A 17,278-nucleotide genomic window follows, 5' to 3' on the forward strand; every position below is an offset into this window, starting at 1 on the left:
ATGGAGGACGCTGTGAAGCCTTTCTACTAGAAACAGTTAACCTTGTGAGTGAAGATGGTGGCTAGAACATTTATGAATTATTTTCTCACACAGATCCTTTGACTTGATTCATTCACCTCAAGGAGAGTTGAAGGCAGTCTTCCTGCTGCAGAATAACTTGGTGGAGTCATATTCGCTGCACCTATCCGCGCCTGCTCCTCAGCCTGTCAGGACGAGCAGAATCACCATCCGGGGTCATCGCAGTGACGTGCGGACCCTTTCTTTCAGCTCCGACAACATTGCTGTCCTTTCAGCTGCGGCAGATTCTGTGAAAATATGGAACAGGTTTGTGAAATGGTGCTCTCCATACTTTTATCCAGTCATGTTTTCTTTCCTGCAAATGAGGTTCTAGTACTCTTGATGGTTAGTTGTTAGTCTCTTAAGGCCCTACATACAGTTCCATCAAAAATGTATCTTGACTGTGGGCCTGTGGAGTTTAGAGTTGGAAAGGTTGCTTTTTAAATTTTGGTGCAAAAAATAAATGCAAGCTTATTCCATGTCTGAGGTTTGTCACTGTACTTGGGTAGAGAAAAACACACAAACAGGCTGCCTACTCCTTGAATTCTAGTAGGCTCTTAGTGCTGTCCAGTATTTTTACTATAATTTTCCATTCCTTTCCTAGATGACTATTCCACGCCTCTTCTCTCCTCAAGCCCCAAAAACCTCTAGCACCTTCAAGCTGGTGACCTTGCTTCCTAATTCACTGAAAAATGGAATCATCTAGAAAACATTCATGTGCTCCCGGCACATCTGCCAACTCAGCATGTATATACGTGTATACCCACGTAGTCCACTTTCCCTCCTGTCACTGTGTTGGTGTTCCTAATCAGCGTTGACCACAGCTTGTACCTGTGGCTCTTTCTCTGCTCCCCTTCTAGCGGTTGTCCTCCTCCTGCATCTTTAACATTTCTGCTCTGTTGGATCATTCCCGTCAGCATGCAGGTATGCTTTAATACCTCCCATCTGAAAAGAAGTAATAGCCCTGTCTCCTCCTCAGTCTCTCTGGTTACGTCCCATCCTCTGATTCTTTTCTCTGTTCTGTCTTCATCTGTCCCCCATCAGGCCTTTCCCCACCTTTTCACCATAGCAGCTCTTGTCGCCTCCTCAGGCATCTTCATGTTTCTGAATCCAGTGACCCGTAAGCTTCATGTGACACTCTCTCCTGGAATTGGTAACTTTCTCCTCTTTGAAGCACTTTGACTCTCATTACTTCCTCTTCCTCTGCTGGCCATTCCCTCTGTCTGTGCTGGGTCCTTCTTACCTTTCGGACCTCTAAGTGTTGGAATACTTCAGGGCAGAGTCTTTGGACCTTTTCTCTGTCTACACTCGCTTTCTGCAGCTTTCTCTATGCTGACGACGCATACATTTCTCTCTCTAGCCTCAGCCGCTCCCTGAACACCAGACCCTTACATCCAAGTCTTTTGTTTGTATCACCACCTGGCTGTCTAATTGGGCATCTCCATTTTTCATACGGCCCCAACCAAGCTTGTGATCTTCTTTCTCCCACGATCTCCCACCTGTTGCTCTTCCCCGTCTTCGAAAGTAATTACTTCCTTCCAGTTGTTCTCCCCTCAATGCTGTGGTCACTCTCTCATATCCTAGGTCCAGGTCACTAGCAGATCCTGTCAGCTTCAGCTTCAGAACTTAGCCAGTATCCAGCACGTGTCCCCACCTGTGCTGCCACCCCCAGCTCCCGTCCGCCATCGCTTCTCACCGTTGTTGTTGTCGAGATAGCTTCCTGGGGGGTCTCCCCACTGCGTGCCCCCTTGTAGTCTGTTCTCCACACAGCCGCCAGCGTCATCTTCATGATGGAAGTGTCAGTCCCAGTAGATCCACCTCATTGCCTGGAAGCCAAAGTGCTCACAGACCTCACCTCTGACCCCCCCTCCCCTTCTGCTGTGCTAGAGCCCACTGGCCTTTTCTCATCCTTAAACACAGCAAGAGCATGTCCCTGCTGTGGTGATTGCGTGCCTGTTTTTTGTGCCTGGAACCTTCTACCACCCTGACCCTCCTCCTCCCCTTCCCCCAGTGTTGTTTCTCCACAGCACCTGCTGTCACCTGATAGACCAGTATGTGTTTGTCTCGTTCCTAAAGAATGTGAGGGTCGTTTCTGTTTAACTCACTGTTATACCTCTAGCGCCTAGAATCACATCTGGCATTCAGTAAGTGTTGAATGAAGTGGGCATTTGATATATATCTGTTGAAGGGATGAATGTTTATCGTCCAATAAAATGAACTCGTAGAGATATTTAATAATAGGCTAATTTGACTTGTAATCCTGTGGGCTCGATTACTTCTTTATGGTGGCACATGGAGCCCAGCAGATGCTTTATTTTTTGCCCTGCTTTTATATAATCTCTGTTCCTTAGGATTAGGAGGCCCCTACCAAAAGAAAAAAAAAAGTGCCATTTAAATTTTTCTCTCTTGACTATAATTGGGTCTGAGCCGAGCTCTGTGTGGCTAGGTGTGTTTTGAACAGACATGCTGACCTCTAAGACGGGGAAGCAGGTTCTCTTAACATGTGGTTCTTTATTCGTTCTTTCTCACAGGGCCACATTACAGTGTATCCGCACGATGACCTGTGAATATGCGCTGTGCTCGTTCTTTGTACCTGGTGATAGACAGGTGGTCATAGGAACAAAGGTAAACTGAGGCTTTTTCTTGGATTTTGGAGGTTTTTCTACTCAATATTCTTAAAGTTGGAGAACTCTGATTCCTATTTTTGCATATTGGAAATGAATGAGAGCTGGTTAATTTGAGAAGGTTGGTAGTTCGTTGCCCTTTTTTGAGGGGTTTTCTTTTAAGTTTTGTTTTCTTTATTTGTGTTTTTAAACAATCAAACCTTATGTCAAATTGTGAGGAAGGAAATTACAATCATGACCTTGAGATAACTGTCCATTCATGTTTTGGTGGTCGGCCTTTTGTGCATCTCTTCACGAACACATATGTAATTGTGTTTTGAGAAGACTAATGATGAAATATACGAAGTACCTATTGTCCGGCTTGGCAGGTAGAAGCATTCAGTAAAGACAGACTGACTAGTCCTCATTCCCAGTTGCCAGTCAGATTGGGAGATAAATGTGCGGGAATAAGCAGACTTGGATTTGGATCCAGATTCTCCCCATTTTAGAGTGGATAAATTGCTGCAAGTCCCGAAACTTCTTATAGTATGTTTCCTTATCTATATAATAGGATGAAAAGAAGTGCTTTTTGACAGTGGCTTTTGCACTACATAGGCCTAGGCTTGAATTCTAGATTTTCCACTCACTGGGTGTGAGAACTTTGGGCAAGTTACTTGCCCCTGTATGCCTTGGTTTTCTCATGTAAAATGAGGTAAACAACCTACCTCACCCTACGGAAAGCACTTAGCACAGAAACTGGCTCACAGCGAATAACAAGTAAATAAGAGCTGGGAGCAGAAGTACTGGTAGTAGGAGTAGCAGTGAGAATAAAATGGAATGAGGTCTTTGGAATACTTTGAAAAGTGCTTTGCAAGGATTTGTCATTGTCGCCCCCCTAAACTCGTGCTGTATGTGCACGATTGTTTTATTAGAAAACCTGTGTATCACAATGGGTCTTTTTTTGCCCAGTTAAAAGTGTAAAATAAGCCAGAGAGATTTTAGGGTCACTGTCAGGGAATGAACATTAAATTCCAATTACAAGTTTCTCTCGTTTTTCATTCATTCTTTCAACAAATGTCCCCTCTATTGTTTTTGTTAGGAGAGCATTTTGTGAATATCTTAAGTCTACCTGTATGGCTAAAGTGCAATCCGCAGACCCCAGCCCAGTCTCTGTGCGAGGCAGTTAATGTACATGATGTCATTTAATGCCCACAACCACTTTGAGATGCTGGTGCTGTAAATCCCATTTTACAGATGAGAAAACAGGCTCTTGGAGGTGAATTCAGCAACAGCCACAGAGTATGAAAGAGGCAGCCCTGGAACTCAGGTCTTCCTTACACTCTTGCCACCCCATGTGCAGAAGCCCATCATAGAGCAGGCTTTGCTGCTGTGTGTATGTGATCATGTTATTTTTATTTATCTTATTTTTTAAATTTATTTAATTTTTTTTTAGTTTTTAAATTTTTTATTCTTTTTTATTTTTCATTAGCCAAGTTTTAAGCAGGAAGTGTGGCTCATTGTCTTCTAAGTTTTTGCGTTTTTTTTGTGTTTTTGTTTTAAGTCCATTGCCCTCCCTAGCATCATAGGTAGATACCTATTTCTCATTGTCAGTGTATTCTAGAGGAGGAAACCAAAACTAGATGGGGAAGAGTTAGTTAAGCCAATTACCATTTAAACTTGATAAAGCTTAAAAGTTTTTTAGGTGTATTTGCTGTTGTGTGTCTCCTGATTTGCTGAAGTTGGAGAACCAGTGAATGTGACAAGAGGCCAGGACTGCCAGGTTGCCCGGTTCCGTCGTCATGCCGCCGAGCAACCCTGCCAGAGTTAACCCAGCACATCAGTGGTGTTTATTCAGATAGGAGGCACAGAGCGGGGAATGTGGGATCCATTTGCTAAACTGTCAGCCACATGGTCGCTGCTCGGCTATGAAATCTTTCCTAAACTGCGTAGGCATGAATCTTGGAGGTTGTGGGTGTGCTCGTTGGAGCTGTGCTCATTTTGTGTCTTCCTCAGACAGGAAAGCTGCAGCTTTATGACTTGGCCTCAGGAAATCTGCTGGAGACAATAGACGCACATGATGGAGCTTTATGGTCCTTGTCTCTCTCTCCAGATCAGGTAATGAAACCAGATGTTATGATCTGGACTTGAGTACTTCCCCGTTTCTTACATCAGATTTTACTGCTGCCTAACAAAGATTTCTTCGGTGTTTCTTTAAAGAAAGCCCGCTTCTTGTCTAATCTTTAGATTTCCTATATGATGGCATATCATGTGCCTGATAATATGAATAGCTGTCATTATCAAATGAATTCTCATTCAGCTGCTCTTGGTCATCAGCTGCATGACATCCGATTGCTTACCCTTGTGAGTTTTCACCAATGGTTTGTGCTACTTCCTAAGAGGGAATATTTCCTTGGGCAACAAAATGCAGAGGATGGAGTAGACTTTTCTATTCCCCTTTTAGTCTATACATCTATGACTATATAAGTCTAGTGTTGATAGCAAATATACCAGCCCTTTCAAGTCAGTAACGGGATGCTTCCCTTCAGAGGGGTCACCTTGGAGAACTGTATACTTAACTCTAGTCACGGTGCTGTTGCTCAGAACATTTTGAGGTATTTTTTGAACAATAATAAGAGATTGTGGCCCGATCATTTGAATCTTCTCAATAGTGGCAAACCTTCATCCATTGAAAGTAGATACCATTTTTGGAAAAAATTGAATCTGGAATTTAGAGTGGGTTATGCCATTTGGGGTCAGATCAAAACAACTTTAAAATTTAAATAGTAGTAACGTCTTGGATTTGTAGAGGATTCTTTCTGCAAAGTATTTTTACATCCATCATGTCATTTATTATTTGCATAATGGTTTTATAAACTAAACTATAGATAGTCTTTGTCATTAAAGCAACACTAAAGGTCATCGGTAGGTTCTTTTCTATGTTACTAATCTCAAATGGCAGAATAAACACTTGGGATCTAATTTTCTGACCCATGCTTTATATACTTTAATACTACAATGTGATGGGACTAATTTTCTTGATACTGGAAAACAGTTTCAAACATATTTTAAGCAGGGACATTGCAGGAATAAGTTTATACCCTACTGAGGTAAATACTTTGAATAAACGTATTTTGATGATCCAGTCTGTGTATATTTGTCAAACCACTTTATTACTTAATAGCAAATTCTTTGACTGGTGCTTTCTCAGGTGGAGCAAGAAACCCTACAATGTTCAAAGACTTCCTGATGCTGAATGAAAGTATAACTAGAACTTTACACTAGTTACCATCTGTCTACATTAGCCCCTGCTAGAAATTTTTAAATAAGGTCTGTGGCAGCAGCCCCAAAAGAGCAGTGGAAGGGGTTAGGAAGGAACCACATTTTTCTTAATTCTTCTCCCATGCTGTTAAGTAAAAATGGTCTTTTATACAATTTTGATATGTATCTTCTTACCAAAGTTTCCGTAATAAAATATTTCTTAATTGCAATGTTATTGGCTTTTCAGCGTGGCTTTGTGACAGGTGGTGCAGATAAATCTGTCAAGTTCTGGGATTTTGAGTTGGTAAAAGATGAAAATAGTACCCAGAAGAGGTGAGTAGATATTTTTTAATTTGTGTCCTTTTTTGGGAGGGAGAATGGGGAACCACAGAATGGGCCTTTGACATGTGTTGCACTCCAGGGAGTTTTTGGAATTTTTGTCTGCCTGTGTAGAGCCCTTATTTATTTATTTATTTATTTCATGCTTTCCGTCATGCTAGACTTTCTGTGAAGCAAACCCGAACCTTGCAACTAGATGAAGACGTTCTGTGTGTCAGTTATTCTCCCAACCAAAAACTGTTGGCTGTGTCTTTGCTGGACTGTACTGTGAAAATCTTCTATGTTGACACTTTAAAGGTACAGTGATTATGCCTGGAAATAGTTTCTGTCTTTCTCACTGACCGTGGGTTGAGCCTGGAAAGTGGCCTTGACTGTGCCCAGCAGTGGTGTGTTTCTAAAGATGTATGTGTGAATCAAAACACTGTAGGTGTACTAGGAAAGCTAGGATTTTTACAGAACCCTTCGGTTCATAAATTTTGCTTAAAGCGAGTTGTATTTCATAAGCTCAGAAAATCTGTAGACAGCACATCCTGTTGCTGCCAGTAATTGCAGAGAATTGCTGCATCTCCTGGGCAGGGATTCCACACTTGGCTGGACATCAGGATCATTTGGGTTGCTTTTAAAAATTACAGATTACTGCGCCCTAGGCCCAGAGTCGGGAGGACTGCAGCAGGCCTGGGAACATTGTTGGGAAGCGAGTGCCCAGAGTCTTTGCAGCTAAGAGATGCAGAGGACGTGCCTGTGGCCTGTTCTGACTGAGGTGGTAGGCTTCTGGGGGAGTGGCTCCTCCACAGTGCAGTGTTCAGGGCAAGTGCATGAGGGCTCCGTGTGCTGGACACGGGTACGAGCTGCCTTCAGTGGTTTGTCTTCTTTGAAAAGAGAAATAGGAAGCAATCCAGAACAGTGTTTAGGATTGTATCCTAAAGTTCTACTTTAGATCCACATGTAACAAACAATGCCTATATATTATAGACAGACGTGAATTGTTTACATTTTTTTTTTTTTTTTTTTTTTTTAATATTTAGTTTTTTCTTTCACTCTATGGACACAAACTGCCTGTTATATGCATGGACATTTCTTATGTAAGTAAAATTTAAAGTGTCTTAGTAACAAGCACTTTCTTCGTTTTTGGCTTGCTATCTTCATTTTAGAGTATTTTTTCATCCTATTGTATATCTTTCTCCCCAAAAAGCCATAAAATAATGTATATTGTAATCGTACCTCATATATGTGTGTGTGTATATATATAATATATATATATATTTTTTTGCTATATATAAATTACTTTAGTGCTGTCAGAATATGTTCAAAATATCTGAGTTAATCCTTACAGCTAACACCCTGTTGTGGATTCCCCAGATAGTATTTTCTTATCTAAAATACTATGATTGGTAGACCACCCTAAAATACAAAAGACTTTAAAGAAGGCATCCCCCTTTGTTCTGAAAGATAATGCCGGTGAAGAAGATGGAACTTGGCTTCACATTTGGACATTTACAGTATTTTGCACTATATCTATACTGTTAGTTCCTTGACCAAAATGATATTTTTGCAATGTCTAGTTATGGATAAGAGTGGGAATCTGTGTGAAAGGACTGCATACTCTGGCCATCTGTGATCAGTACATTAACAGTAAGTGGGCGGCACAAGATATTTCCGGTGGTCTTGTTATGCTGACAACTATTTGAATGAGGCATTGACATAGGAAAGATAAAAGAGAGAACATGGGATAAAAGGCTGGGTCACAAACATTCTAGTAGGTTCTTTTCCAGACTTTTCTTTCCTCCTCCTTCCCTCTTCCCCCAAATCCTATGACAGGGATGAGCGATTTTTCTTCCTGTTTAAGGAAGTAAATAGGTAACAGACATCAAGGCACAGTACCGCCCTGTAGCAGTACGAAAACTTTGGAGCCACAGAGTTCTTGCTTTCACTCAACAAGCTTTTTAAGGAAATCTTAGGCTAAAGCAAAGAAATAGGTGCTCTTGATAGAGATGATATTTGTATTGATTTTAATGTTTCTGGAAGAAATGGGTTAGTCTTGCTTTATCTAACTGTAGAGTTTCTGATAATCAGGTAAAGTAATGGTTCCCTTCTCTTCCTCGTAGGATGGAGCACTAATAGCAACAGGCTCTGCTGACAGGAATGTGAAAATCTGGGGTTTGGACTTTGGGGACTGCCACAAGTCTCTCTTTGCACACGATGACAGGTAGGTGCAGTCTTTTCAAAGATGTCCCTTTGAGTCCTGTACGTATCATTTCCCTTGAATGTCTGCGTCTATTCAGACAGTCATAAATACAAAATTCTAAAATATAAATAACCAGGCATGCTAGAACTAGCTCTTCAAAACTGTGCATGAGGTTCTTCACTAATGTGGAATTGCTTGACATTTGATCACTTTTCTCACTTTTCAGTGTGATGTACCTACAGTTTGTGCCCAAGTCCCACCTCTTCTTCACCGCTGGGAAGGACCATAAGATTAAGCAGTGGGATGCAGACAAATTTGAACACATACAGACTCTGGAGGTGACCTCTTGCCTGCTTTGCTTGCTCAGTATTCAGAACTACTTTTAAGATCAAGTGTTGATCTTCCACTCAGATAGCGCAGGTTTCGGCCAAGGAATAAGGTGTTCCTACTCAGGGTTTCTCTTTTTGTGTCTTCTTTCTCCAGGGGCACCACCAGGAAATCTGGTGCTTGGCTGTAAGCCCCAGTGGAGACTATGTTGTGTCATCGTCACATGACAAATCCCTGAGACTTTGGGAGAGAACAAGGGAGCCTCTTATTCTTGAGGAAGAAAGGGAGATGGTAAGGACTCAGGCTTGGTTACAGAATGTGCTGGTGGGTGGGTGTCTAGTTCTGTCTAGTGCGGCCACCCCTCAGCCAGTGCACGTCCAGGCACCTCCAGAAGAGGTTTCCAACACCCCCATCAACCATTTCAGCAGCCACACAAAGACAGAGATGCCATTAGGGGATTGCATTTTGAAAGACTCAGCTTTTTACTGTCTCCTTTCACTTCATGTAGAGACTATGGTTCTTCTTCCAGATTAATTTGTATCTGTCTCTTGGCAGCAAAGGGAAGCAGAATATGAGGAGAGTGTGGCCAAAGAAGACCAACCTGTAGTAAGTAAATTCTGGGGGACCCTGAGATTAAGCCCTGTAATTATCTTACTGGAATTTACTTTAATTTTAAGAATTTCTAATAGAATTAGAATTGGGGCCAGATGCCAGAGTCATCACCAGCTGATGTGGAAAGCAATCTGTGTAGTCCTGTTTGATTCAACTGTATATCCTGATTTTGTGGGACAAATGACCGACCAGATTTGGTATTGGATGTTTGTCATTCTGGCTTTTTTTTTTTTTAAGGAGGCTTCAGAGAATCATAGAACAAAAATAAAAATAAAAAAATTTTAGAAATTGGGCATTCTCTTTATACTTTTAGAGGGTAGGATATTCTTTTCCTTTTTTTCCATTTTTTTTTAATGAGTAATTCTTTTTTTTTAATTAATTTTATTTTATTATGTTATATTAGTCACCATGCATTACATCATTAGTTTTTGATGTAGTGATCCACGATCCATTGTTTTCGTATAACACCCAGTGCTCCATGCAGTACGTGCCCTCCTTAATGCTCATCACCAGGCTAACCCATCCCCCCACCCTCCTCCCCTCTAGAACCCTCAGTTTGTTTCTCAGAGTCCATAGTCTCTCATGGTTCGTCTCCCACTCCAATTTCCCCCCATTCATTTTTCCCTTCCTACTATCTTCTTCTTTTTTTTTTTTTTTAAGCATATAATGTATTATTTGTTTCAGGGGTACAGATCTGTGATTCAACAGTTCCACACAATTCACAGCGCTCACCATAGCACATACCCTCCCCAATGTCTATCACCCAGCCACCCCCCCACCCCCCTCTACTCCAGCAACCCTCAGTTTGTTTCCTGAGATTAAGAGTCTCTTATGGTTTGTCTCCCTCTCTGGTTTCATCTTGTTTCATTTTTTTCCTCCCTTCCCCTATGATCCTCTGTCTTGTTTCCCAAATTCCTCATATCAGTGAGATCATATGATACTTGTCTTTCTCTGATTGACTTATTTCGCTTAGCATAATGGAGGGTAGGATATTCTTATGATAATGAGTATAAAATACTTAATAGTGTCTGGCACTTATTAAGTACTCCATTAATGGTAGTTGGTAGCACCATGACAGCATTATCATAACATAGTGATGACTGCTCTTTTCTGGATATAAGATTAATTTATTGGTTCTTTAGTGCCTGTCAACAATATTGTCAAGGATCTCTTTGTTTCTGGCAGGTTCCAGGAGAGACTCAAGGTGACAATTACTTTACTGGAAAGAAAACTATTGAAACGGTCAAAGCAGTAAGTTGATATATATTCTGTATCTATATTTATAGATGTGTACATTTTTAAGGAGGATCCCAACTTTTTAGTGAAAGTTTTTATCAACCAGGTAGCCCTTTTATGGCAAAAAGTTGATGAAATTCATAGATAGAGCTCAGAACCTCTGTTGTCCTCCCTTGTAACCAAGGACAGGAGTCATGTTGAATCGGCACATGGTTTCTAGAAAGGAAGGCTTGATCTCCTTGGAAGCAGCACCCCTCAGAGGTCCCGGGAGCTGCCCTACTCCATGTGTGCACATACATATGACCTCACCTGAACCCAAGACGCTTCGTCTCCTCCCTGTAAATTAAACAGAAAAAGAAACACCAGAGACATCATCACATGCTGTTCGGCACTCTCCTGGCACACATTTATTAAACCAATTCAAGCTAGTTGGTACTTTTCTAGTCAGGCCTTCCAGTTGCAGGGTTCCGGGATGCTGGGACACATGGTGATGACTTCTCTCCTTTGTCACCATTCACGTAGGCTGAGAGGATCATGGAGGCTGTCGAGCTATACCGAGAGGAGACTGCAAAAAGGAAGGAACACAAAGCCATTTGTAAAGCTGCAGGGAAAGAGGTGAGATAGTCCATGGAGTTACACTCTGAGAAACATGTATCCATAGAATTCCTGAGAAGAACACCATTGCTGTGGGAGTTACTGACTCAGATCAGGAAATGACATAAATGTGATAGAGTCTTTTCTAATTCAAATATTCGAAAGAAGGAGTCTAGGGGCTGTGAGGAGGGGACCTGGGTCTTAATACATTTGCAGACTGAGGTGCTTACCATATGGAGCAGAAACTGCTCCTGCAGGGTTTTGGACGCACCACAACCGTTACAGATTTCTAGATGAATTCTAGAAATTCTAGAATTGCCTGAACTCATTAGCACTATGGAAATTAAAAGGCCTGATATTTTTTGTATATTCTTTCAAAACTGTACTGTTGTCGCACTGCCTGTGACAAACACTGTCTTGTTTTATAATGACTTGATCTGATGATTTCTTCACAGGTTCCTCTTCCCATCAACCCCATCCTCATGGCTTATGGCAATATCTCTGTAAGTAGAGTGTCTACCAGTTCCCCCTTGGTTACTCAAAGGTTACTTTCAGGGACAAGAGAGGGACAGTAGGAAGTGCAGAGGAATGATTTGAGGCTGGATGCATCGGGAAAACTTTGCCATTAACACTCTCTCCTGTCCTCTAGGATTTTGAGCGTTTCAAAAGGACCATTTTAGTGTAACTTCTAAGTCATCTGTTTTGGTTGGACTGGATTGGCATTCTCATATTTTCTTCCTTTTTTTTTTAAGATTTTATCTATTTGTCAGAGAGCGAGAGAGCACAAGCAGGGGGAGAGGCGGAGGGAGAAGCAGGCTCTCCGCTGAGCAAGGAGCCCGATGCGGGACTCCATCCCAGGACTCTGGGATCATGACCTGAGCCCAAAGCAGACGCTTAGCCGACTGAGCCACCCAGACGTCCCGCATTCTCTTATTTTCTAGTGCTTATTTATGTTCAGTATCCAAAGCCCTCTGAAGATTCTCTTCATCTAAATGAACTTTGAAATTGAGGTTTTTGGAGGAAAACTTGACGTAAACCAGTCAGATGAAGGAGGACAGAGAGAGAAATGTATGCTTATGTAGCAGTCTCCAGTTACTTAGTACTTTACTCACATGTGTCATTCATCATGGTCATCATGTGAGTCAGTGTAGCCTCATTTTACAGATGGGAAATTAGCCTGACTCACGGATAGAAGGGAACAGAGTTGGGAAGTGGTGGAGTTGGACTGTGAACCCACATGGGACAAACTCTAAGCCCATGTATGTATATTGCCATCCTAGAACACTGTTTCTCCTCTGAGTGGGATCCCTGGTTTTTAGATGGGAATTACAGATCTCCAGTAGAAACCAACCTAGAGTATCACTAAGGCTGTTATTTGCTTCCTTTATAGCCTTCAGCTTATGTGTTGGAGATTTTTAAAGGAATCAAGTCGAGGTAAGTCCCAGTGTACAGTGACTATAATTTGTCAGCTAACAGCATTTATCGAATTCTTGTCTGACCATGAGATAAATAGAAGTTATAATTGATGGTTATTTTCCTTATAGGTTTAATTATGTCAACATTTTGGTGGAAAATAGTATATTATAATGTCTTTCTGAAGCAGAACTAGGAGGCTCCTCCTAAAGTATGAAGGGAGATGCTTTTAGAGGCAAATGAAGGGTAGCCGTACTTTATATTATAGGTAATGAGATCATCATCAGTCACAAGTACCAACTGGTAACCTTTTTTGGTTATGTTTTTCCTTTGGCTTATTTTCTGTCTACATACACAATTGGAATTCTATGTATATAATTTTATATCCTTTTCTTTTTCACGGAATATTTCCTGAGCATTTGCTCAAGTTACAAATATTCTTCAAAAATACATTTGTTGAATTATGTCAAAACATTCCATTGTATGGATAATTACTATTGGATTTGCTTTTGGGTTTTTTTGCTGTTAATCAGTACTGCTTCAGTGAACACCTTTACACAGGAATCTTTGTCATAGCATAACAATAACTATCAGTGGGCATGAGTTTTTTAAAGGTTTGTGTTGCTGAATTACTTTCCAGAAAGTTTATAGTGATTTTGACCAGGCTTTAACAAATTCTTTTGCCAGGTTCAGAGGCAAAAGGTGGTATTATATTATTTTAATTTCTTTCAATTATTAGTGAAACAATTTTATATTTGTTGGCCATTTGTGTTTTTTCTGTGAATTTTTAGTTACTTTTCCTTTCTTATACTGTTCAGTAGTTTCTTACTGGTTTTAAGAATTTTTGTATCTTTTGTCATATATTTTTAAAATAATGTTTCTTGTTTGTGATTTACCCTTGGATTTTATTTATGAGTTTTACCTACTTAAAAGTTATTTTCATAACTTTTCTTAATCTCTAAATCTGTCCCTTACAACAAGAAATAAATACACTATCTGAGGATCTGAAACTTCCCTGGAGAAATGTATATCAAAATTTAAATTAATGGAAGTGTTGTGCATTCCTAGAAAGGAAGATTCTATGTTCTAAAGATTTAGGTTTTGTTTTTTGTTTTTTTTTTAAATTAGTTCATAGGTTTGTGAGCCCGGTTGAAAACCTCTTGAGATTTGGAATTGGAGTTGATGAAATGATGCTAGAACTAGGTCAAGAAAAATAAAACAAACCAGAAGAAAACAAGAGAGAGCTATCCTCCTAAATTAAAAAGCTATAAAATTAACAAAACTAAAACACTACAGGATTGTTGTTAGAATCAATCATTAAAACAGACTTGAAAGCCCTGAAACAGAGTCTCATATGTCTCAATGTATGGCAAAAAGAAGTATATAAAGATGGAATATTCAACAAAAGACTTTGGAGAAATAATTTCTCCAAAAAAAAAAAAAAAGTTAGATTCTCCTATCATGCCATGGACCAGAATGCATCAAATAGGTTAAAATATTAAATATAAAAAATATTGAAAAGAGGGAACCATCCAGAATATAGATGAATAGTTAATTTAACCCTGAATGGGTAAGATCTGTTCAAATATAAAAGCAGGAGGAAAAAAATAGTAAAAGATTTAAAAATTGAGCATGTTGAGAAATGTGACATTTTTAATGCTTATTCTCTTCTTCTTCAGTGAGCTGGAAGAGTCTCTGCTTGTGCTACCTTTTTCTTATGTCCCGGACATCCTTAAGCTCTTTAATGAATTCATCCAGCTGGGCTCTGATATTGAACTTCTGTGTAGGTGCCTCTTCTTTCTGCTCAGGTAACATCCTTTCCAAAGAATACTGTGTCTGCTCCGCCTGAGTGCTCTGGTGCTACTTGAACTAATGGTATCAATGCTCTGGGATTAAGAAATCTGATGTTTCAGACTGAGAGAGTTACAGGATTTCATTGCTGTGGGACATAAATTGTTATCCTGCGGAATCAGTCTTGTCCTTACACAAGGAGAGTGATGGCCCACCTCTTTAAGTCACAAGATAGAGCATCGCTCAGGGATGCTTGCGTCAGCATAGGTCTCTGGGTTGCAGTAGCTCTGATCTTTGTCTGTTTGCTGAGAGCCCATTACTGAATGGCCAATTGGCCTCATTTGTTGTGTCTTTTTAACTGTGTAAGCAAAATGATTTAGTTTAGTCCTCATAACAGCATCGTAAGGAATGGTGCCTTTACTTTTCAGGTCTCTGTAGAAACAAATGGAAAAGTAAGGGCATACAGGGAGGGAAGGAAGAAACATGTTTATTGGATTATTCTTAAATATGAACATTTCCTCTTAGTGTGTAATTGAGAAGAATATATTTACAAGAGTTTAAGAATATACTCTTCTTGAATCCTATTCTCTGCCCCTCAGTCTCCAGCTGTTAGAGCAGAGAACAGAAACAGAGAGATTGAACACTCTTTAAAATGCTCTTAATGAAGATAAAATACAAACTGATCAGCCAATACCAAATAGTTAAAAAAAAAAAAAAGCCCAAACAGGTATATTTCATGAATTGGAATTTGCCTCGATCTATTTTCATGCTTCTTTTTTTTTTTTTTTTTTTTAAGATTTTATTTATTTATTCATGAGAGACAGAGAGAGAGAGAGGCAGAGGGAGAAGCAGGCTCCCAAGGAGCAGGGAGCCCGATGCGGGACTCGATCCCAGGACCCCGGGATCATGACCTGAGCCGAAGGCAGACGCTTAACCATCTGAGCCACCCAGGCGCCCTATTTTCATGCTTCTTAATCCTCTGTTCCTTTTATTCCATCAGGATAGTAGCAAAAGAAGAACAGTGATATGTTTATAGTATTCTTTTGCCATATTTATAATTCTGGGCAAGTCCTGAGGCCTTCAGTTGGTACTCAACAATGTTACTAATAATTTCTTACCGCTGTGGCATCTGTACTGTTGAAATCAGGGTTACTCATTCTAAGTGAGACACCATGAGGGCTTCCGGCATATCAGAGGGGTCACGGATGGGGAGGCCCATACAAGTAGCTGTGGCAGGTCACAGGTGAGCTTGAGGATGCGCACCGAGGAATGTAAGTTCATGGACATCATCTTGGTACTCTAGGTCGGAGTCTGACTCTCTGATCAGGGACTCTTTTTTGCTGTGGCTTCACTAGAAATATTAATAAACCTTTGTTGAGTTAGTATTTCTTAGAGAGTTCATTTCTCTGAGCTTTCCATAAAATACCATTTTCAGAGTCTGTGGCCGCATGGTAGATGGCTACGAAAAGAGCCAGCTTTGCAAATGAGTTAAATGTCATAACTTTTACGATAGTAGTGTTAAAATTGACAGATAAAACTGAGTAGCAGGGAAGAAACATCTTTAGCTATTTTTGCCAGAAGCATTTCTATACTGCCATAATGATATGGTGAAATGAATCTTTTTCTCTTGTGTTTTGTTTTGTTTTGTTTTACTTTGATATTGTCTATTTGCTTTTCTAGAAGGGATAAGCAGAGCCAGAACCACTACCTCTCTTTGTAATGTGACTGTTTTGTTTTTCTTATTAGAATTCACTTCGGGCAGATCACTAGTAACCAAATGCTTGTGCCAGTGATTGAAAAGTTAAAGGAAACAACTATTTCAAAAGTCAGCCAAGTCCGGGTAGGTATCCCTGTAGAAGTACATTAACGAGGGGGAAATCCTAGTGTGTGTGTGACCTAGAAGTAGCATAGGGAGCTGTGCCTTGTCTTTGGTGGTATTGACCAGACATATATCAGTATTTGAGAGAAGATTTTCATTGGAGCTGGTAGGAATAGAGAGAAGAAAACAAAACCAAACCAGAAAGACCTTGGACAAGGAGGGATGAGTAAGAACACCTGAAGCATTGGTTCTCCTGACTTGCTTATGCTGCTGTATTGAACTGAAGTGAAAGAAAGGTCATTTAATCTTTCTTATATCCCCCCCCCCAACCCCCCAGGATGTTATTGGCTTCAACATGGCAGGTCTTGAATATCTCAAGAGGGAATGCGAGGCAAAAAGTGAAGTTATGTTTTTTGCTGATGCGACCAGCCAGTTGGAAGAAAAGAAGAGGAAGAGGAAAAAGAGGGAGAAGCTAATTTTAACATATACTTAGAACTCAAATGTGGTGCCCTTTTCTTTTTATTTAAAAGGACTTCTAAACTAAGCAGTGGAATTGGTGTCAACTTGGAAATAACCAAGTAACAGAGCTTGTTGTGTTACAGAAGATGTCAGGATGTGGTTCCCAGCTTTGCCTGAGGAAATGCCCAGTGTGGGACTGTGGGCTCTATTTCTGGGCTTACGGCTTGATAGTTTAAAATCTCTCTGTGCCCTCGAAGGTTGAGCGCTTCAGGAGTTGTTCCCATTATATTCTAGCAGGGAACAACGAACTTTTTTTTATTAGTTTTTGACTAGAGCTGAAATGAACATTTCTAAAGTTTTTCTTATTTCTGTGATAACAGAAGATTTAATGATGTGTTACTCTTTGTATTATGTCTTACCGCCTACAGAGACTATCAGGTGCACAATTGATTGCCCTCTCCCATTAAATGCAGAGTTGTGGACCTACAGAGCTAAAAAGGACCATAAAAATTCTCTAAAACATCCTCTTTTAACTTCACCTCTTAGAGGTGGTTATATCTGTATATAAAAATATCTAATTGCTAA

The 17,278-nt window shown here is 40.3% G+C and overlaps 1 protein-coding gene across 1 annotated transcript in view; it reads left to right on the top strand.

The window, feature by feature from the left end:
- The window catches only part of WDR3 (WD repeat domain 3), a 31,655-nt gene extending 14,377 nt beyond the window's left edge, over positions 1–17,278 (top strand). The window contains exons 11-27 of the mRNA XM_021690056.1: positions 94–324; positions 2,589–2,682; positions 4,674–4,775; positions 6,166–6,251; positions 6,419–6,554; positions 7,283–7,339; positions 8,363–8,463; positions 8,669–8,780; positions 8,926–9,060; positions 9,325–9,375; positions 10,567–10,632; positions 11,140–11,232; positions 11,667–11,714; positions 12,602–12,645; positions 14,304–14,432; positions 16,162–16,255; positions 16,572–17,278. Of these exons, the coding sequence (XP_021545731.1) occupies positions 94–324; positions 2,589–2,682; positions 4,674–4,775; positions 6,166–6,251; positions 6,419–6,554; positions 7,283–7,339; positions 8,363–8,463; positions 8,669–8,780; positions 8,926–9,060; positions 9,325–9,375; positions 10,567–10,632; positions 11,140–11,232; positions 11,667–11,714; positions 12,602–12,645; positions 14,304–14,432; positions 16,162–16,255; positions 16,572–16,727 (1,735 nt within the window). The 3' untranslated portion in view covers positions 16,728–17,278. The remainder of the gene's footprint in view (positions 1–93; positions 325–2,588; positions 2,683–4,673; positions 4,776–6,165; positions 6,252–6,418; positions 6,555–7,282; positions 7,340–8,362; positions 8,464–8,668; positions 8,781–8,925; positions 9,061–9,324; positions 9,376–10,566; positions 10,633–11,139; positions 11,233–11,666; positions 11,715–12,601; positions 12,646–14,303; positions 14,433–16,161; positions 16,256–16,571) is intronic.

The sequence above is a fragment of the Neomonachus schauinslandi genome, chromosome 4 (assembly GCF_002201575.2).
Source record: "Neomonachus schauinslandi chromosome 4, ASM220157v2, whole genome shotgun sequence".
NCBI classification, from domain to species: Eukaryota; Metazoa; Chordata; class Mammalia; order Carnivora; family Phocidae; genus Neomonachus; species Neomonachus schauinslandi.